Consider the following 22,925-nt stretch of genomic DNA (forward strand, 5'->3'; position numbering starts at 1 on the left):
CAACTTTATAGGCTTTAGCACATTCTGGATTAATAGAGAGCCTATGCTCCACACCTTGCAAGCTTGGTATGACTGCTTCGTTTGATGCTTGGAGATGGGGCATACACTTTTGACGAAGCAGTGGAGTGGTATAGTGGAATATACCGTTCACTACCACGAGTGGTCTTGGCCTCAAGCAGAGCAATCGCAGCACAATCCTGTCAACCAATTAACCAGGTGCTTATATCTGTTCTTAAGGTGCTTCATTGTTAAAATGTGATTGCAGTGACGGTATCAGAGATCTGCTATTTGGTCTTTGGTCTGGCAGGTGATGAGACAGAGAATGAGGCTGAAGCACCATGCAGGGTCTGTACATCCTGTATAATGGCATGTACGGGTAAGTGCTCTTTAGTACCTTGTAGTCCCAAGCTAAGGGCAGCAGAGGGTAATAACATCAACTTCTCTGACCCATCATCCAATACTGCAGAGGTATCAATAGTCTTATCACCATGACGGGTAAGAGCACACATAACTTTCAATAAGACCCTGTGGCCTTCAGATGGTCGATCCAAATTGAGCATGCCATTGTTGGGCTCTAACTTTTCTCTTTTGCTGTAGATGTAACTAACCCCCAGTGGCTTTTCACTGATCCATAAATGTCTCCTCTGGCATACATTACATGGTTCCTTAAGATTACACTGTATGGCCAGATGTGATTGTGCACATCACCAGCATCTGTTGTTTGCTTTTATCCAGTCTGCTATTTGTTCTGAGGAGAGCTGGGAAATGGCAGTACACTTACTGAGGTAATGATTACAATTATGACAAAATGGTCAGTATGGCTTTCCCTTGCCGTTTATTTGGTATCCATATGTATTTGGTATCGCTTCTTTCCTTATCTCATCTTTGGAACTATGTGGAACTGTCACAGACTGTTTACCTTGATGGCTAGTGAACCTGGCTGCCAGACCCGCCTTTGCCCCTTTAGTAGACAGTTGGGCATCAATGTCTTGACACCAGGCCTCATACTTAATCCAGTCTGCAAGGTCAACAAGAAGCAGCAAAATCTCCATGCAATCCGTATCAATTCTAACTGGTTTGGCTGACCAAACTTATCATTCACTGCGTCCAAGGTGTCTGTATACGCTGTCAGGGAATGCAGACAAGCATCTGCAACATGTCTTGCTTCATTTAACTGTAAATGGTCCACAAAGACCTGGTATTTAAATAACTCAGTCCTATCAACTGGTAAAAGGTTCCTAAGTGCTAGATTCAATTGCGCAAACTCACTTGGATCATGACTAGTCAAGTTGGGTATTGTTGGTTAAGGTCCTCTGTAGGTGGTCTCCATAGGGTTGAAGTTACTATGAAGGAGCTGCCCTGGGTGAGGTTACTGTGATTAGGGCATGCCTAATAGTCACTGTGATGCAACTACTGGTTGGCCAATCTGAGGATGGCTGTTGGGCGGGCCACCGTAAGGTTTATAGGGTGCTGAAGTCTTATTCAACCTTTCTAGAGGATCGTAAGGAATCTTGGAGTTTCGTTTGCATCAACATATTAATATGAATGAACAAACTTAACTCACATTCCATCAATGATGGACAGTGGCTAGTTTTGAGACACACAAAACAGGCTGAGAAGGAACTATGGTGGCTGCACCTAACAACTTCTCCTCATGTTGATGATGCTGGAAAATTCCCCCAACTACACATCTTGGCAGGCCGGAGACCAGCAAGTGGGTGGGGCATACAGGTGTGAGAGCAGCATATACCACAAGAAGTAGGTATGTTTTAAACTATGTTATCTCAGTTACAGGCATATTCATTTTGTTGATTGCATTAAAAAATGATAATTATAATTAGTGTTTTTTAAAGCTTGTACTATAGTCAGTATGAAATATACCCTAGTTTCTGATAAGTTAGAGGAAGATAAAGAGATGTTCATAAATCTGTTAAGATTTGTTTTCTAACAAATCATGGTGGTTTCACTAATCTTATATGAACCTAATCTTAAAGACTAATAAAAAAATGTGATATTAGATTGAACAGAAGGTGGAGCCTTCATATAGAAATCTAAAAATGGTACATAAAATGGTACATTAAAATATCACATCCAGCCAGGACATTAAATCACATTTGTTTGAACACATGGAAATGTTTCCATGCATTTACTACCACAATTGATAAATGAAGGTGTTTTTCTTTAATTTTTAAAAGTCTCAGATACACATTACATCATACTATACATAATCACAAAACATTTCTGTTCCTTACTGTTGTGTAATTTTAGCTTAGATTCTATTCCTCGAGATCACGCTGAAATTCATTCATTCAATTCATCTTCTCCACTCACAACTCTACAATCACTAGCCCAGTTACATTTTAAAAATACACACTTAACACACTTGTTCATTGGATATAGAAGTGCTGATATTATAAAATATCATTTTTTAAACTTAAATGCACATCACACTCGCGTCTGTCCTGCTGTAACTCTACGGCGCTGCTGGTGTCTGCCGCTAACTCCTGGGAACTATTTATAGGCTCCATGGTCTGCCATTGCTGTAAAAATACTGGTCCATTGGTGTCAAATCAAGTTAACGCCACTCTCTCTCTCTCTATATATATATGGCTCTTGGTTGTCCCTCCAACTTGGAGCTGTACCTCCCACTTGGAGGTGCCTCGGGCATGCAGAGATACCTTTCTGGGAAATTCACACGAGTCATGTGACTTCAACCAATGAGAAATAATCAATTATTACACATATTTATAAAGATATCAAAGTATTTACTCGCCCATTTAAGCGAGTAATGTATTGGACTACCATAAATCTGTTATGAACAATGGGCCCTTTGAACACCTCTTTTTTTATCTGGGTATGTGGAATTTATTTTTTAAAAAACCACTGCTAAAACCCCTGCTGGTCAAAGCTGGAAGGACATGCTAAATGTGTATATATATATATATACATGGGGTCTGGCCGGGCAGCCCGAAGGAGTAACATGGGTCCACTCTCCCATGGGCCCACCACCTGTGGGAGAGGTAGTAATCCGTGTTACGGGTTGTATGCCTGTGTTTCTTCTTTTCCTTTTCTTGTTGTCTTGCTATCCCTCCCTGTCTTTAGGTGGAGCTGTGGAGATATCCGGTATTGCTGGCTATTGAGGTGCTTCCTGTGTCTGCCTATAAAAGAAGCAGGAAGCTGAAGATCGACACGCCCCTTTTTCCAATTGTGTATTGCCATGTGTTGTGAACTTGGTGATTGCTTTGTCTCTGTGTGAGGACAGTGTATTTCTGGAGACTGTGTGTTTCCTTGTGTGTGTTAATTTGGTGATTGCTCTGTCTCTGTGTGGGAACAGTGTATTTCTGGAGACTGTGTGTTTCCTTGTGTGTGTTAACTTGGTGATTGCTCTGTCTCTTTGAGGGAACAGTGTATATCTGGAAACTGTGTGTTTCCTTGTGTGGGTTAATTGTGTTCTGTTTATTATTTTTGTGGTCACCTGTGCCGGAAGGGGGTAAGCGCCTTTTTGTGTTTATCTATTTTCTCCTGGTTTATTGTTAGATAGGGAGTCAGGGTTATTTTATTGTCATTTATTTGTTTATTTGGTTTGAATAGCAAAGTTAGTGTTGGGGTTGGAGTTAGTGTTGGGTTATGTTTGTTATTTTGGCCGTGGCTTACCCCTGGAGATATGGCTTTAAGTTTTGTGTGTTGTTATAAGATTTGTTTGTTTGATTTTGTTTAATATCCATATTTTCTTTGTAAATAAGTACATTGTAAATAAATTTTTCATTTATTCTAAACTGTGTGAGTTTCTTTTTTTTTTTCTTCATTCACCAATACCCATCTCCTAGACCGAAACGTAACATCCGGGTCTGGTGTATTGTGGATCGGGTGGCAGCCGAGGTCGGTACCCTGGCGTTCTGATTCTCGGTTACTGAAACTGGCTTTTGGAACATGGAACGTAATGTCTATGGTGGGAAAAGAGCCTGAGCTGGTGCGCGAGGTTGAGAGGTACCGGCTAGATATAGTTGGGCTCACCTCGACACACAGTATGGGCTCTGGAACCAATCTTCTTGAGAAGGGCTTGATGCTCTTTCACTCTGGAGTTGCCCAGGGTGAGAGGCATAAGGCAGGAGTGGGCTTACTCATAGCCCCCTGGCTTAGCGCCTGTACATTGGGGTTTACCCCAGTGGATGAGAGGGTAATTTTCCTGTGCCTTCGGGTTGGGGAAAGGGCTCTGACTGTTGTTTGTGCTTATGCACCGAACAGCAGTTCAGAGTACCATGCCTTCTTGGGGACCCTAGAGGGGGTGCTGGAGAACACTCATTCTGGGGAATCCATTGTTCTGCTGGGGGACTTCAACGCTCACGTGATTGGAAGGAACGGCCCCGCTGATCTGAACCCGAGTGGTGTTCAGTTATTGGATTTCTGTGCCCATCACAGTTTATCCATTACGAACACCATGTTCGAGCATAAGGGTGGAGGATGCCGGACAGACCTGGCAGGTCCAAACGTCTGCTGAGGGTTTGCTGGGAATGTTTGGCAGAGAAACCTGTCAGAAAGATCTTCAACTCCCACATCTGGCAGAGCTTTGACTGCATCCCGGGGGAGGCTGGTGACTTTGAGTCTGAGTGGGCCATGTTGAGGTGGCTGAACGGAGCTGTGGCTGCAAGGTTGTCAGTGCCTGTCGGGGTGGCAATCCCCGCACTCGGTGGTGGACACCCCGGCTGAGGGGGGCTGTCAAGCTGAAGAAAGAGTTCCATCGAGCCTGGTTGGCTCTGGGGACTCCGGAGGCAGCCGACAGGTACTGAGGAGCCAAGCGGCTCGCGGCTTCGTCTGTCGCTGAGGCAAAAACTCGGGTGTGGGAGGAGTTCAGTGAGAACATGGAAAATGACTTTCGGTCGGCTCCGAGAACTTCTGGCAAACCATCAGGTGACTCAGGAGGGGAAAGCAGTTTTCCACCAACACTGTATATGGTGGGCTTGGGGAACTGTTGACCTCGACTGGGGACATCATTAGGTGGTGGAAGGAATACTTTGAGGATCTTCTCAATCCCACCAGCACGTCTTCCGCAGAGGAAGCAGAGTTTGGGGACCCCGAGGGGGGGCTCGTCTATCACTGGGACTGAGGTGGCCGAGGAGGTAGGGAAACTCCTTGGCGGTAGGGCCACGGGGTTGGATGAAGTTAGCCCTGGGTTCCTCAAGGCTCTGGATGTTGTGGGGCTGTCCTGGCTGACACGTCATTGCAACATTGCGTGGACATCGGGGGCAGTGCCTCTGGACTGGCAGACTGGGGTGGTGGTTCCCCTTTTTAAAAAGGGGGATTGGAGGGTGTGTTCCAACTATAGGGGGATCACACTCCTCAGCCTCCCTGGTAAGGTCTATGCGGGGGTACTGGAGAAGAGAGTCCGACTGATAGTTGAACCTCGGATCCAGGAGGAACAATGAGGATTCCGCCCCGTTCGTGGAACACAGGACCAGCTCTTTACCCTTTCTAGGATCCTGGAGGGTGCATGGGAGTTTGCTCAACCAGTCTACATGTGTTTTGTGGATCTGGAGAAGGCATTCGACTGTGTCCCTCTGGGTAATCTGTGGGGTGTGCTCGGGGAGTATGGGGTACTGGGCTCTTTGCTACGAGCCATCCAGTCCCTGTATAAACAGAGCAGGAGTCTGGTTCGTATGGCTGGCAGTAAGTTGGGCGCCGTCAGGGCTGCCCGTTGTCACCGGTTCTGTTCATAACTTTTATGGACAGAATTTCTCGGCGTAGCCAAGTGGCGGAAGGTGTCTGTTTTGGTGGTCTCAGGATTCCATGTCTGCTTTTTGCGGATGATGTGGTCTTGTTGGCTTCATCGAGCCGGGACCTCCAGCTCTTGCTGGGCCAGTTTGCAGGCGACTGTGAAGCGGTAGGGTTGAGGATCAGCACCTCCAAGTCCGAGTCAATGGTACTCAGTCGGAAAAGGGTGGAGTGCTCGCTCCAGGTTGGAAGTGAGATCCTGCCTCAAGTGAAGGAGTTTAAATACCTCGGGGTCTTGTTCACGAGTGAGGGAAAGATGGAGCGGGAGATTGACAGGCGGATCGGGCCAGCGTCAGCAGTACTGCGGGCTCTGTACCAATCCGTTGTGGTGAAGAGAGAGCTGAGCAGAAAAGCAAAGCTGATTTACCATTCAGTCTACATCCCAACCCTCACATATGGTCACGAGCTTTGGGTAGTGACCGAAAGAACGAGTTCGCGGGTACAAGCGGCTGAAATGAGTTTTCTCCGCAGGGTGTCTGGACTCTCCCTTAGAGACAGGGTTAGGAGCTCTGACATCCGGGAGAGACTCGGAGTGGAGCCGCTGCTCCTCCACGTCGAGAGGAGCCAGTTGAGGTGATTCGGGCATCTGGTTCGGATGCCTCCTGGACGCCTTCCTGGTGAGGTATTCCGGGCATGTCCAACGGGGAGGAGGCCCCGGGGCAGACCAAGAGCACGCTGGAGAGACTACATGTCTCGACTGGCCTGGGAACACCTCGGTATACCCCTGGAGGAGCTGGAGAGGGAGGTCTGGGTTTCTTTGCTCCGACTGCTTCCCCCGCGACCCGGACCCAGATAAGCGGTGGATAATGGATGGATGGATGATATATATATATATATATATATATATATATATGCACCTTGCATGAAATCATATAATTCAATCCAAATGAAATAATTCAGTCCATCATGATCAGTGGGTGGGCCTACCTCCGATTCAGTCAGATTGATTACGCAAGACAGATCAGGTTCCACCCCTGCGACTGACTATATCCTGCACAAGATAAGTTAATTAGTGCTAACTAGGTAGAAAAAGACTGTAGAGTTAGCTGCTGTTGATTAACGCTAGGATATTTTTTCTACCTTGCCTGCACTAACTAACTTAACTTGTACAGGGCTGTCTATTGGGTACTGGGGTGGAACCTCATAGAGTGGAAGATAACAAAGCAGCAGGTAGTGTCGCAGTCACATAGCTCCAGGGGCCTGAAGGTTGTGGATTCGATCCCCACTCCAGGTGACTGTGAGGAGTTTGGTGTGTTCTCCCCGTGTCAGGTGTGAGTGAAAGTATGTGTGTCTGAGTTGCCCTGTGAAGGACTGGCGCCCCCTCCAGGGTGTATTCCCGCCTTGCGCTCAATGATTCCAGGTAGGCTCTGGACCCACCACAACCCTGAACTGGATAATTGGTTAAAGATAATGAATGAATGAATGAATGAATGACTATTTATTTAAACTTTTTTTTAAGACTTATTATTTAAGCTTTTATTTCAAAACGTAATAATTAAATGAACTAAATCTCCTTTCAATTAATTATTTCTTTATTCCTTTAATTACATAATACTGTCACAAAAAAACTCCATAAATGCTAACCTTTTTTTAACTATGCTATGTTTATAGGGCAATTATATAAAAATTCCACAGTTAAATTTCTTCATCTTCAGGATATCAATAATCTGTTATATTGTGTCTTCAGTGCGCCTTTCAGATTTCTGAGACACTTTGAAAATAAAGAGATAATAAATGTGTAGTTTTTCCACAGTATGGAAGTTGTGTTCATATTTTGCCATCTAGCGGTGACAGAATGCAACTGGTGCAGCATTTAAGGTGAAACAGAAAATCGAAATGAATCGATTGCTTATCCTTTGTATCTAGGATGTGTACTCTGAATTTTTTCACTCATATTTTGGCATCTGAATTTGGTCTATCCAATTTGAACAACTTCGAAGTATATTGTTAGAATTTTTTTAAGCTTGAATTTATTTTTATCTGAATTTATTAATTAATTAATTTATTTATTTATTAGTGGAGGAGTTTAAATACATCGGGGTCTTGTTCACGAGTGAGGGAAAGATGGTGCGGGAGATTGACAGGCGGATCGGTGCAGTGTCAGCACTAATGCGGGCTCTGTACCGGTCCGTTGTGGTGAAGAGAGAGCTGAGCAGAAAAGCAAAGCTCTCGATTTACCGTTCAATCTACGTCCCAACCCTCACCTATGGTCACAAGCGGCTGAAATGAGTTTTCTCCGCAGGATGTCTGGACTCTCCCTTAGAGACAGGGTTAGGAGCTCGGACATCCGGGAGAGACCACGTCGAGAGGAGCCAGTTGAGGTGGTTCGGGCATCTGGTTCGGATGCCTCCTGGACGCCTTCCTGGAGAGGTGTTCTGGGCATGTCCAACGGGGAGGAGGCCCCGGGGCAGACCAAGAACACGCTGGAGAGACTATATGTCTCGACTGGCCTGGGAATGCCTCGGTATTCCCCCGGAGGAGCTGGAGGCGGTGGTCTGGGTTTCTTTGCTCCGACTGCTTCCCCCGCGACCCGGACCCGGATAAGCGGTGGATAATGGATGGATGGATGGATGGATTTATTAACCTTGAATAATAACAATGAAAATGTGTTCTTGAAAATTCATGAGTTCAATTCAAGAGCAATTATATTCAGATGCATAATTGCAAAGCAAAATATTCAGAGGTGGAAATCTGAAGACTTAAATTCAAAAGCAACAAAATTCAGATGCATAAGTTCAGTGCAAAAAATTCAGTGCTACAAATCCAAAGGTAGTAATATTTAAGTCTGATGAGACGGATTTGTTTCCATACTAATGAGAAAGAAAAAATATATTATGCTGTATTTTTTAACCATATTTGGTATGTATAACAGGCAGAAAAAAAAATAATGTGGAACATACACTAAACTTTTTTATTCACCTTGAAATTCAGGGCTTCCATACTAACCTCTCTCTCTGTGGTTGAAAACAACCGAGAATGCTTTTAGATATTTTCAGAACAAGTCGTGCTTTGCTGCTTCATTGGCTGAAAACATACACTGTTGTTAATACATTGCCATAGCTAGCTTCTCAGTATAAAATCATGTTTAAGATATTTAAGAATTGTGAAAACCTTCTTATGAGTATGAGTAATGTTACTGATAAGCAGCTCCCGTGTCCTGGGGTTGGGGGTTCAAACCCCATCTTGGGTCACTGCCTGTGAAAAATTTGGTGTGTTCTCTCTGTGTCTGTGTTGGTTTCCTCCAGGTGCTCCAGTTTCCTCTCACAGTCCAAAAGCACATGCTGGTAGATATATTGGCTATTCAAAATTGTCCTTAGGTCTGAGTAGTCTCAGTCACAGATGCTCTGCCCACAAGTTAACAGAAAGTGTGATACCTTCTGGCCAAAATGTCAGGATTCTGCCAATTGAAATTCTGATTGGCTCTCTGTACCTCAGTGTATATGCACTTATGTGTGTCATTTTGTACTGGGTTTGGTATTGGTCTGACTTGAAAGGCTGCCTCCACATGTCATGCAAAAGTCGCAGACTCGTGAATGGTCCTTTTGCATGTCTGTCAGATTTTTTTTCCTGTAGCAGTAGGTGGCTCTTGGCCACTCTGTAGAGAGTCTGGTAATGCGAGTCTAGTGGTAATGTGAGACTTGTGCCCCTCCTAAATGTGTTCCTGCCTTGTGTCCAACGACTCTAGGCTGAGTCCGAACCCACTGTGACCCTGAACGGGATGAGGCGTTTGCAGAAAATGAATGAATAAGTTGATGAAAACATACTTATGACGTAAAATGCTGCCTATATAGAGAAATGGTAGATTTTGACAGTATTCACAGTTTTATCATGCCTCACAATTCAGTGTCTTCAGATACTCCTTTAAACATTGTAGGACAGTGACCACTGTGAAGGAAATGAATCTATGTTTATAGTATTTCTTGGGGCATAAACATTTAAGCAGCCTAACATCAGCAAAGACAAATGGAGGAAAGCTGATGGTCATAATTAAATCAAGCATATGCTAATAAATGCAAACACAGCTGTTTGTGTGTGTGTGTGTGTGTGTGTGTATGCAGGCATATGTGTGTTTGTGTCTGTGTGTTTGTGTGTGAAGTTCTCACATTTGCTGAGCCTGCAGACTGTGTGCAAACATTAGAGAGAAATGAGAAGGCTACTTAGGAAGTGGGAAAGAGAGAGAGAGAGAGAAAGAGACCCATTCACACACTGTTAGCACCATGTCATCATCATCATCAAAAGGTTCCTATATGCGGTGTTCACTCAAGGCTAAGCTGTATTTAAACTATGCGCTGGTTCTTCAATACCCCTCATAATGGAGCTCTCTTCTTCTCTCTACCCTGCTTTTTCTATCTGGATTTTGCTAGATAAAATATGCATGGATTATGAGTTATCTTGCCCTCATATGGGCACTTTCCCACTGCAGGGTCCCTGCAATACTCAAATTTACTCAGCTCTACTCACTTCTTGGTCCCTGATACCTGTTTTTTTCCAGTAATCTGGCTCCCCAATGATATATAGCCAGTAATGTCAGAAAAAAAAGGGCCATGTGCTTTGGAAACCTCCACACACATTTTTAGATATGCTAAATTTTGTACTCATTGTGTATTCTTGTGTTTTTTTTGTTTTTTTTGGGGGGGAATGAACATGGCTTAACAGAGATTAGTGCCGTTTTTATTGTTCCTTGTTGCACTGTCCAGCTCTCGTTGAATTATTTTGTCAGCCACCAATCAAAGAAGTGTTTGTGACATCAAAATTAATGTAAGGTAAGCTTGGAGATTTTACAAAAGGCTAGTTTGTGCTGCATGTCTGCATTTTGTTGTAATTGACAAGTCTGCCAACCAGTGCTCTGAAACATTTACACATCACAGTTTAGTCTTTCTCAGTGAGCTGGTACAAGTAAGTGGTTCCATACCAGAAACAAAATAAGAATGAAAATGTTAAATAATTAAAAAAATAATTAAAAATGCATATTGTAGAGTCAAGTAGAGTAGTGCAAGTACCATGCAATGGAAAAGCACCAATATTAGATCCTATGTGTCAAGTACTTGAATAATTTAGAGCCCAGTTGCTGCCACTTCGAGTGCCAACAGGTGCTGGAACCTGCCCCTAAAAATGCACATATTTGTTTATTTTTTCTTTCTATTTTAGACTTATATATGTTTATACACCCCTTACAACCAATGAATTGAGTTACTTAAGATTCACTTATTATGGACACAAAGGCACAGTTGTGCACAAATAATTTTTTATAGTCTCCATAAACAGCAAGGTGAATGAAACAAGTCACTGTGGGGCAAGTTCAAATGAGTTTAAACACATCAAGCATTATAACAAGCATGGGCTAGAGGGGAATACCCCCAAACATTGGGTTACTGAGCAGTGAGACTACCTCCTATTTTCTATTATGTAATTTGGATAATTTGAAGCAGCTTTTGTGATCCTGAACTAATCATCCGTCTAATGTTCTCATGGTAAAATACCATCAAATCCTCATAGAAATGTTCCAACACTTAGCATATAGCCTTCCTAGAAGAGTAGACAAGACAGTCAACAAGCTAATGTTTATTAATTTCACCCTCTAACTGAATAACTATTTATACATAGAGAATAAATATAGTCATAGGCTTTTTGCAGTAAAAGAAATGAACGGATGAGACATCACAAATATGATTGTTTCAGATGGTGCTAAAGTCATTAAACTTTTCTTATCCAAAAAAATAAGAAATAAAAAAAATTAATTCTTCATGGTATGGTCCCTTTAAGTGATCACCATATAGCAAAGGAGACCTAGGAGGACAAGGATTAATGCTATGACATATTCGCTATAGGAACTAATTACTGAGGGATTATTAAAGCTGCATATTAGAACAACAGCAGTCATTAGACAACAGCAGTACCAAACTGCAGGTGTCCAGACAGAGAGGCTGGGCCTTGTGGCTGAATACGTGATGTCCTTAACAGCAAATATCAGGCCAACCTTTTCCTCTGTCATTAAAAATGTGCTGGGAAAAGTGCCCTGTTTAAACAGAGCTAACGTGCCTTCATAAAAGGTAATCCTCTAATAAAGATAAACCTTAAATCAATATGTCCCTGCGGCTCTCTCACCAGGGACTCTGGGACTCCTATCTGAGCGCCCACACGAGCAGCTGCTGTGTGCTAACAGGCTAAAGCTGCTTGAATTTACCTCTGGCTCAAGCTCTGTCTCTGAATTCAGAGCAGCTGCTTTTAAATGATTGATCAGTTAAATCCACTCAGATTAGGGCGGGCAGATTTTTGGTCAGTGAAGAATATTTGGACAAAAACAAGGCCAAAATAATACTTTGAACTGAGGCATAGAATGATGTTTCTGGCATAGATTAATGAGAGATATCCTATATCGTTTGTCATTCATTTCTTACTAGTTTTCAGTCACATTACCCACTATTTTAGCATTGTCATCAATCAGAGTTTTATGCTGGCATAAAAAAACAGGAGCCACATCACCCCAATTTCCTACATTTCCCACTACATTTCTACTACTAGTTTTCAGGAGCACAGAGAGTCACACACTGTGTTTATAATCTCCATATATTAAACCAAGTGTGTTGAACTGGGTAGGTGCAATAGAAATATCCCTACCAATATCCAGTGTCCCTAGAAATAATTTTAGTCAAAAATTACAGTACACCAGTCCATCAGTGTACTCAGTGAATCCTCAAACAACCAACCCCTTTAACTACAACAGCCAATCATGTGGTCTGTGCTGCTGGCTTTTCTCTGTAGTGCATTGTAAGTGTCTGTATTAGTTTAGCTGTGGTTTAGCAGTCATCTTAATTAAAGTCAAAGCAAAATACATCCCAACCACAGATGCTGTGTTTTTCTTTAGTATGAGCCGCTCAAGTCGCTTGGTCAGCCTCAGGATTTAGGTTGCTTCCATGTGGCAGATAGGTGCAGAACCACATGACTACAGCTTGGAAGCTTGGTTTTAAAGGGGCAGAACATGAACATACAGTGGCGACATAACAGAATAAAAATAATTGATATAATCGTTAAAGACAAGATTATGTTGATTAGAAGTTCTGAATGTCGATTTAGATAAATTTTCTATTAATTGCCCAGCCCTACTTAGTCATATGTTCTCTGTTGTGAAAATTAATATATTTTATATTTACTCTTGCTCAATCTCATTTCTGTTTATTTAAATCAAATCAAATCAAATCAAATTTATTTATATAGCGCTTTTCACAACTGATGTTGTCACAAAGCAGCTTCACAGAATTCCAGTAAGACAAGATTTGACATGAAATGTAAAGACAAATGTAAAACCCTCAAGTGAGCAAGCCAGGGGCGACAGTGGCAAGGAAAAACTCCCCCAGCTGAGGAAGAAACCTTGGGAGGAACCAAGGCTCACAAGGGGTGACCCATCCTCCTCTGGTCAATCTACTGGTGATGATAGTTAGTAGTCCATGAGAACTTCAGTGTAGATTTACACTGTCATCTCCATGTATACCTCCATTCTTCCATGATTCCTTGCATGGTAGATGAAAAGGCACATTCATTTTCCATCCATAGGCCATTATCAGTTAAACTATTAAAATAGTTAATAATTTTTTGCATTCTGGTGTTAGAATTTATTTTAATCAAGATAAATACATATATTTTTTACACAATCTCCCTGTATTTCAGTAACCATCTGTCAACAAGCTTTCATATTCAAGTATTTTAGTATTACAAATGTCAACACACATCTGTGTGCACATGAGGCAAGGCAGAGGATGATACACATGTAATTACACATTGTATTCTATGGGTAAAACTGACTAAATCGCCAAAAGCTACATTGTTGTTATATAGAAAAGAAGAGAAAGAAACACACCTTGCGAGCTTGTCTGTGCAGGACATGGTGATGAGCCTCTCTCCCTGTAGCACTCCGTCCCATGTCTGGTAGCATGCTCTGCTCCTGACTGGCAATGTCCCCTCTCCAGACTCAATCTTAGTTCGCAGATGACTGTGAAACTTCTTGGTAAGGTGTCTGCCACTGTGCACTGAAACTGTGTTAAAAACATAATACCAACATCAGAGAGAGAACAGCCATTTATGCAAAGGGACACAAATATGAACAAACAAACAAGGCTCAAATACAAAGTGAGATTAGCCATGAATGTGCTGACAGCATGCATTGCAGTAAACTGAAATTAAGACACCTGCATTCACATTGCAGTGTAGACACCTGAAATCAAAATCTGTGTAATGTTAGCAAAGATATTAACCCACTGGAAACAATTATTTTGTATTGAATGAACCTTTTTACATTTTTATTTTGAAAAAGCTAAATTTAAATGATAGTTAATAAGACTAAAATTTGGTAGCTTATTTACAACAAAAATGTCATTGCTGAGATGTATGCTAAGATTTTTTAGTTTAGTTTATATTGCACAATTTGTAATACTCACAAAAAAAACATATAACCATGTATATTGCAGTTAGAGAAGAAGAAAAAAAAACAAACAAAAAAAAAACATAGAAGCTTATGTAAGGCTCCACCTAAATATTCCTACAATTATAGAAAACTGAAAGTAACAATAATAATCCTAAATACATTAATCCAAAGGTTTTTATAAGACAAATATAATGAAAATTTTCTCACCAAGTGACAAAGCCCATTCCACAGTTTAATGCCCCTAAATCTTATTTGTTCCGCTTCCTTTTCAGTGTCCTCGTCAGTGTTATTTGTATCTGTCCCCCTCGTTATCTGTCTCAGGTGTGTCGTGTCTGTGTTATGTATTTAAGTTCCCTTGTCTCACTTCCTGTTCGTATCCAGTTGCTTCGTTTCCATCGTCATGGTCATTTTGCTACCTTCAGTTAGTCTGTTCCTCGTTTTGCCCCGTCCGTTCCTCGCTTCGTTTCCTCTGTCGTTGTTTTGTTTCACCATCGTCATTTAATCCCAAGTATTCTGTATTTGTCAGAAGAAGGGGTGTTGTTTGATGTTCTGATGTCAAATTTTTTTTTTCAGCCTGGTGCCACATTGTTATTTCTAAAATTAATGGAAGGTTTGAACAAGGAATTTTTATGTAATATAAATGTCGTTTCATTGACTTTTACATTTGAACGTCTTGGAAAAGTATTTGGAAAGTGTAGTAAAGTATCTGTAGTAAAATAAGCTGACTTCAATTTAAATGCACAATGTACTAAAATGACTTTCCTAATTATGATGTTACAAAGGTAATCTGATCTGTCGCAAAATGCATAAAGAATTCAGCTCCAGTTAACTCAGAGCTTTCATGTCTTCTGTTGTTACTGCTGACAGTTATTACAGATATCTGTGTCATATATTAGGAGGGAAAAAAGTCCAGGATTTTGAGGCATTCTTTGACCTGTATGTTGCAGATAAACACACTGGGATCTTACAAGGCTGAGGGGAAAAAGGCGGTGATGAGAAGCCATTCTCCCAAAGCTTCTTAAAGATTCATTTCCCTGGCTGTGCTGCTCTGGATGTGAGAATACAGACAGACAAGCGCTAAGCTTAGAGTTTCTCTCTGTCTCTGTCTCTGTCCCTCTGCCTCTCTCTCTCTCTGACGTCTGGGTGAGATGTGAGAGGCAAAAAGAAGCAAAAAGGTATTATGCAGACCCAAAGCATAAGCCATTTTACTAATCTATAAAAGCTGAATGATTAACACTTAAACGCTTTAATGACCAAGCGAGAGAAGTTCAAAGCTTTCCTCAGAGACAGTTAACCCTCCCCATACCCTTTATCCCACACTCTGATGATTAAGTTGCCAAAGACAGCAAAAATAAAAAGCTCCCCCACAACATCAACATAAAAATGCATGAGCACATTGGCTAAACACACACATCTGGCATGAAAGTAAAGGGTGATGAATGCATGCTGGGCAATTATTTGATGGAAATCTGTCATAACGATAACATTTATCACACTCATAAGAAAAAAAAAGAAAAAAAAAAGAAAAAGAAACCCAGTGGAAAAAGAAGACATCTGAATAAATATATATCTTCCTTTATCTGCTGAGCATTAAAATGTCACCCGAGAAGGCTCCGGATTGTACGTAACATAAAAAGATGGGGAGGAATGCTGTCTCTGACAGTCAGTTGCAAAAAGTGTGGTACACCCTTTTTTCAGCAAAGAAAAAAAACTGGCATCACAGACAGGGAAACAGAGAGCTAGAGAAAGAGAGAGAGGAGAGAGAGAGAGAGAAACAAGGGAAAAGAAAGTGATAGAAGGAAAAAGACAGTTGATCTCAAATATTATTTATTCACAAAGACAATTATACTATATATATATATATATATATATATATATATATATATATAAGATCATCTAAAAACTCAAAGAAAAGTGTTGGATGAACAGAACATTGGACTTCTATATAGCTGTGGAAGACCTACTAGATCCTAATCGTAATAGATAAAAAAAAATAGCAAAAAATGTAGGGAAAAACAGAGTGGAGAATATCAAGCTCCACTCTCACTTCAGTTTTGAAAAGTTCACCGCAGTGTGTGTCCATTCATCCACACTGATAAATCTACAGTATGGGTCTGAAAGAATGTGGATCTTGGGTGTAATATTATGATATTTCTTAACCTCTGGGAGTTTACCTTTTATAATCAGGTAACAGACTGTAATCCAATGGACATGTGTGTGTCTGTGTGTGTGTGTAAATCTTACAGTCATTGGTGAGTTCGTAAGGCGAGTGGATGCGAGCGTCTCCACAGGGTGAGCTACTGATGAACATATGGAAGAGGACGTTCTCTCTCAGTCTGAAACTGGAGCGGTGCTGAATGAAGATGGAGCTTTGCTGCTCATCATGTTTTTTACTAGAGAGAGAGAGAGAGAGAGAGAGAGAGAGAACAAGAAAAATGCAACATGCTGATCTAACTTTGACCGTGACAAATCTGTCTCTGTCATCTCACCCTCCAGCCCCCCACCAAACACACACACGCACACACACATGCTGTGTTAGTACAAAGAGATGATAAATATCTGAGGAGAAAGTAGCTGTAGCTCTTTAACCCGATGATGTGGCGCTGATGAGCTGCAGAGATAGGACAGTGGAAAAGAGAATGAAGATCTAATGTACTGCCCCACTTTTAGTCTCTCTCTCTTTCACACACACACACACACACACACACACACACACACACACACACAGAGCTGGGACAACAGATGGCAAATAGTATTTCATGGATTGGATATACTTGTTTTTATTTTAATACTTTTTAAAAAATGTATTTGTCTTCTTAATTTATATTTATGCTTTCCTCCCCAGTTTACTCATGGTCAATGCACCCCCCTCCCTTCACCACTCCTTGCAACACTCCACCTATCGCACACAATGCCACTCAGAGACTTGTGAGGTCAACTACTGCTTCTTTTTGAACTGAATACCTTTTTAGCAGAATACCACTGGACAGTCACACTTGGAGGAGATCACTAATGATCCAGATCTGCTTTGCCAGCTACCAAACTCAGCACTGAGCTTGTGATCGAGGGAGAGGGAGGGCAGAAAGAGTGAGGCTGAGCTCTCTTTCAGACTCCCAGCCTCAGGCAGCATCACCGGAGATCTCTCTTTGATAGCACCAATGCAAAATACTCATATATAAACAGGTCAGAGATGACCAGAAAAGGGCAGAATTGTAAAAACACAATTTTAAAACACATTAAACATGATTTAGTTGAAATTATTATATTTTTTTAGGACTTTGACCCATGATTATAAGTTTTGCATTACAATTCATCTACATTTTTGACCTCCACTGTGCCCCCTCCAGGGTATATTCCTGCCTTGCGCCAAATGATTCCAGGTAGGCTCTGGATCCACCACGACCCTGAACTGGATAAGCAGTTGCAGATAATGAATGAATTAATAAATGAATATTCTCCACTATGGAGAAAAATCCTTATTCTTTGTCCTATATACAAGCTCATAACTGAACCCTGACTATCTACATTGTATCTCTATGAGCAAAAGAGGGAGATAAAAGATCTAATAATAATTGTCTTCTTATAAAAATAATTTCTTCTAATTATGAACATAATGATTTTGTCCCTGTCCCATCTTTTTTGGAATGCGTTGTCACAGATTAATGGGGTTGTTCTACTTAAATTCCCTTGCCGTGACATATATGAAAATGAGTCTAGAAATGTTTTTTTAATTATTTATTCATTAATTAATTATCTGTAACCGCTTATCCAGTTCAGGGTCGCGCAGGGTCCAGTGCCTACCTGGAATCACTGGGCGCAAAGCAGGAACATACCCTAGAAGGAATGCGAGTCCTTCACAGGACAACACACACACACACGTTCACTCACACCTATGGACGCTATTGAGTCATCAATCCACGTACCAACTTGTGTTTTTGGACTGTGGGAGGAAACCGGAGCACCCGGAGAAAACCCACACAGACACAGAGAGAACACACCAAACTCCTCACAGACTCACAGTCCTCACACTCCTCACAGTCTCCCGGAGCGGGACTCAAACCCATATCCTCCAGGTCCCTGGAGCTATGTGACTGTGACACTCCCTGCTTATTATCATTATCTATAATAATTATTATAATAATCTGTTAGTTCCCAAATGGTTTTTGCAATATTCCACTTTTGAAGATGAGTATATATTCATGCTCTCCCACTCTGACCCACATATACTCTTCTTTTGCTTCCCCCAAACACACACACACCCCAATTTACGTTCCCTCTTTAGGAACCACTGATTTAACTGTACTAATATCATTGTGTATTTTTGCTATGTATCACCAGGGTGTGTGTGTGTGTGTGTGTGTGTGAGTATACCTGAGATGGAGCTCCAGGTGTGAGTACAGGAAGCGCAGTAATGCTCGTCTTGCCGTGACTTCCGCATGACAGTCATTCACCACCTGACCCCGGTCACTCATATACTCTCCGTTAATGCACTTTGTGCCTGTTGCTAGCACCACCACCTCTGCCTGTCTCACATCAAATCCTAAATAGAGGGAGAGAGAAAGGAAGAAGGAGAAATTGTTAAGGAAACTTTCTGAATGAAATAAGAACCATTAAGACTTGGGGGAATGGAGATAGCTTTTTCTGAGAAGAAGGCAGTCAGTAAGTAGTGATTCATTCATTCATTATCTGTAACCGCTTATCCAGTTCAGGGTTGCGGTGGGTCCAGAGCCTACAAGGCAGGAATACACGCTGGAGGGGGCTTAGTTTGTTTGTTTTATATACTGAACATTTTATTGTAGGGTTTCATGGCATTCAGCCACATAAACGTCAGTGATGTTATGTACTGATGTTGGATGATTAGTTCATTCATTCATTCATTATCTGTAACCGCTTATCCAATTAAGGATCGCGGTGGGTCCAGAGCCTACCTGGAATACACCCTGGAGGGGGCGCCAGTCCTTCACAGGGCAACACAGACACATACACATTCACTCACACTCTCACACCTACGGACACTTTTTTTGAGTCGCCAATCCGTGTGTTTTTGGACTGTGGGAGGAAACCGGAGCACCCAGAGGGAACCCACGCGGACATGGGGAGAACACACCAACTCCTCACAGACAGTCACCCGGAGCGGGAATCGAACCCACAACCTCCAGGTCCCTGGAGCTCTGTGACTGCGCCACTTATTATTAATTGAGCTCAGTCACTGCAGAGAACACAGTTACTCGGCATTGGATATGGTGACTGGTAGGACTATTTTAACTGTTAGATACCTTTAAGAAATTATTAATTATATGAAAAATATATTAATAATATGTGATCCATTTTCTTCAGTGAACAGAAAAAAGTACAGCATTTTACTGTTTCTTACTATAAATTTTAAATATTACATGTGTAATAATGGTACATAAGGCATATTAGTTTTTTCCCCTTCAAATTAAAAACCAGACAGTAACCAAATTTTTAACTATATTAAACCAAAATAATAATAATAAAAAAAACAATAAAATGTAAAGAAATACTGTAGGGCTGGGCAGTTCGTACCAAAGAAAAACACAGCATCTGTGGTTTTGATGTGCTGTGTTTTGACAATAATTAAAATGACACTGAACAAAAAGAAGTCAAATGTAAACGCTGAGAAAAAACATATTCAGTGACCAAAGCACAGTCACACCACATTTAAAAAGTGCTACATCTATTGTCGAGTGTGGTTCTGGCAGTGGTCTGGTCATAGTATAGACACAGCAACACACACTGCCCTTCTATACCACTGTTTTTGAATCTGCAGTATCAGAAAACTCACAACACTGGCACAAACCCAGCTGCACCTGCTCCAGTTCAGCTCACACACAGCAGGCAACAACATGGAATTTTCTGTTTTAGAAAGAATGAGTCTGAGGCAGTGTAAGAAGAAGAGGATGAAGATTTATGGCTGGGTCTCACTGGAAAAACCTACTTAGAACCATAATGTCTCTCATTGGACAGAAACAGTCAGATACTCTCAAAGTGTTTCTGATACAGTTATTATAGTGGACACTGTTTGTGGAAATAAGTCCTAAGAGTCAAAGTGCCCTCATATTTAAAGGAACACTAGGTATGATTTTTTTCTTTCTTCTAATATTGATAATTGCATTTTTAAAGAAGGGCACTGAAATCAATGTAGAGTGGGAGAGAGGGGGTGGTTTCCTACCTTCCTCCAAATGCTACATAGTGCAATTTCTAATGAAAAACCCTAATGAAATGTGGTCAAATGTTATAAAATAATTAAAGATTTGAGAAATGTTCTTTTAGTTGGACCCTTATTATATTTTGAGACATAAATGCCGACAGATTTTTTGTCTTAAATTTGAAAATATTTTGATTAACAGAATATATATTTTTGTCATAATTTTTTATCATCAAAAAGGTCTGGCTTTGATACATGGAAACTGAGGCACGTGTCTGGAAGGCTCAGTTTCAACAGACCCGGAAAAATAAAAGGGGAAAAAAAAATCTCTTCATCGCTTAAAAAATTCAGGGTTCACTGGCTTCCCAGGACCTGTGGGCGATGAGGCAACATATGAGCTTTTATCAGCCAAAGCCCAGACTGTATTGCAGGCTGTGGCACCGCCAGCCAGCAATAACAATAATAAAAGCTAATATTGAGGCGGGGTTAAAGGCGTAGCCTCTGAAATCCATTCTGCCACCTTTCCCTGCCTGCCGAGGATGGGGTGCATGGGGGAGGGGCAATGGGGTAAAAAAAAAGTCAGACAGAGAGGTGGGGGTTGTGGAGAGAAAATGATAGAGGGATAGAGAGTTTGGGGGGAGGGAGAAAATGTGATGGAGGGATAGAAGGACACAGAGGTGGAGGTGGTAGAGAGAAAGTTAGAGAAGGATTCAGAGGTAGAGAGGTGGAGTGGCAAAGAAATAGTGGATAGAAGGATACAGATGTGGGGTGGTGGAGAGAAAGGGATAGAGGGGTGGGGGTAACAAAGGGATATGAGATTCAAGGCTCATTCTGCTAGCAAATGAACCTGGATTATTACTAAATAAGTCATCAATTACATTCATTCATTCATTCATTATCTGTAACCACTTATCCAATTCAGGGTCGCGGTGGGTCCAGAGCCCGCTTTGGAATCATTGGGCGCAAGGCAGGAATACACCCTGGAGGGGGCGCCAGTCCTTCACAGGGCAACACAGACACACTCACACCTACGGACACTTTGGAGTCGCCAATCCACCTACCAACATGTGTTTTTGGACTGTGGGAGGACACCCACACGGACACGGGGAGAACACACCAACTCCTCACAGACAGTCATCCGGAGCGGGAATCGAACCCACAACCTCCAGGCCCCTGGAGCTGTGTGACTGCGACACTACCTGCTGCACCACCGTGCTGCCTCATCAATTACAATGAAATTAAAATTAAAACTACATTTACAATCCATTGCAATACTGTTATGTAACATAATCCATTGTATTCTGCTGTGTTTAAAATACTAGAATTCCTATGTGCTTTACAGAAACTAGATAAAATACATCTAAAATACCCAAGGCACTCGAAGTGCACAGTGAGTCCATGCTATAGGGTGGGGAAAAAATGAAAAAGAAAAACACAATACGAAAAGAGTCAGGTAGAACATGAATCAATAGATGAATTAAATAACTGCTGAAAACAAATCTTGGAGAATGACTAAGTATCTGCGGGCAAGAAAAAAAGGACCTTAGCACAAAGCCAATGAAATGAGTTATGTTCTTTCTCTCTCTCTCTCTCTCTCTCTCTCACACACACACACACACACACACAGCTATAATACCCTTACATTATCCATCACAGAGCTCCTGTGTTTCTAAAGCTCTAAAATGGTCCCCAGAATTCATGCCAAGCCCCATCTTTCTCTCCAAAGATTAATACCATTTCATTCACTAGGCCCCAACTCCAACTGCCTTGCTTCTGTAGCTGTAGTCTCTACACTGTCAGAAAGATACTTAATACTGTAATTTTATTGTCTGAAATCAAGTGGGAGGAGAGGGAGGTGTCAGTGGTTTCCTATCCATCCATCCATTATCTGTAACCGCTTATCCAATTCAGGGTCGCGGGGGGTCCAGAGCCTACCTGGAATCATCGGGCGTAAGGCGGGAATACACCCTGGAAGGGACGCCAGTCCTTCACAGGGCAACACAGACACACACACATTCACTCACACACTCACACCTACGGACACTTTCGAGTCACCAATCCACCTGCAACGTGTGTTTTTGGACTGTGGGAGGAAACCGGAGCACCCGGAGGAAACCCACGCGGACACGGGGAGAACACACCAACTCCTCACAGGCAGTCACCCGGAGCGGGAATTGAACCCACAACCTCCAGGCCCCTGGAGCTGTGTGACTGTGACACTACCTGCTGCGCCACCGTGCCGCCCCGGTTTCCTATCCTCCACCAAAAAAATTACATAGTGCAGTTTCTGCTGGGCTGAGACTGGAATAGCAAGGACATAGGCTCTGTTCTCCTTAGTTCAGCTCAGTGGAGTATAACAATGATTTTAAAGCAGTAAAATAAATAAAAATACTACATAGCATAATACAACATAGCAATGCTTTAAAATCCATCAGAAGGTAACACACCTTAAAGAACCAGAACTTTCCTTAGGAACACACTGGGTTACTTTCATACCTATGTGAATGGCCATTTGATTATTTATATCCCTTTTGCTCTCCAGTGTAGTTACCACGTCTACCTGTTACC

General features: G+C 41.9%; 1 protein-coding gene across 1 annotated transcript in view; it reads right to left on the reverse strand.

Annotated features, from left to right (window-relative positions):
• adarb2 (adenosine deaminase RNA specific B2 (inactive)) overlaps window positions 1-22,925 on the reverse strand; it is a 278,415-nt gene that overhangs the window by 26,525 nt on the left and 228,965 nt on the right. The window contains exons 5-7 of the mRNA XM_066683487.1: window positions 18,560-18,728; window positions 16,433-16,581; window positions 13,625-13,799 (exon numbers count right to left, since the gene is read on the reverse strand). Of these exons, the coding sequence (XP_066539584.1) occupies window positions 13,625-13,799; window positions 16,433-16,581; window positions 18,560-18,728 (493 nt within the window). The remainder of the gene's footprint in view (window positions 1-13,624; window positions 13,800-16,432; window positions 16,582-18,559; window positions 18,729-22,925) is intronic.

Source organism: Hoplias malabaricus, chromosome 10 (assembly GCF_029633855.1).
Source record: "Hoplias malabaricus isolate fHopMal1 chromosome 10, fHopMal1.hap1, whole genome shotgun sequence".
NCBI lineage: Eukaryota > Metazoa > Chordata > Actinopteri > Characiformes > Erythrinidae > Hoplias > Hoplias malabaricus.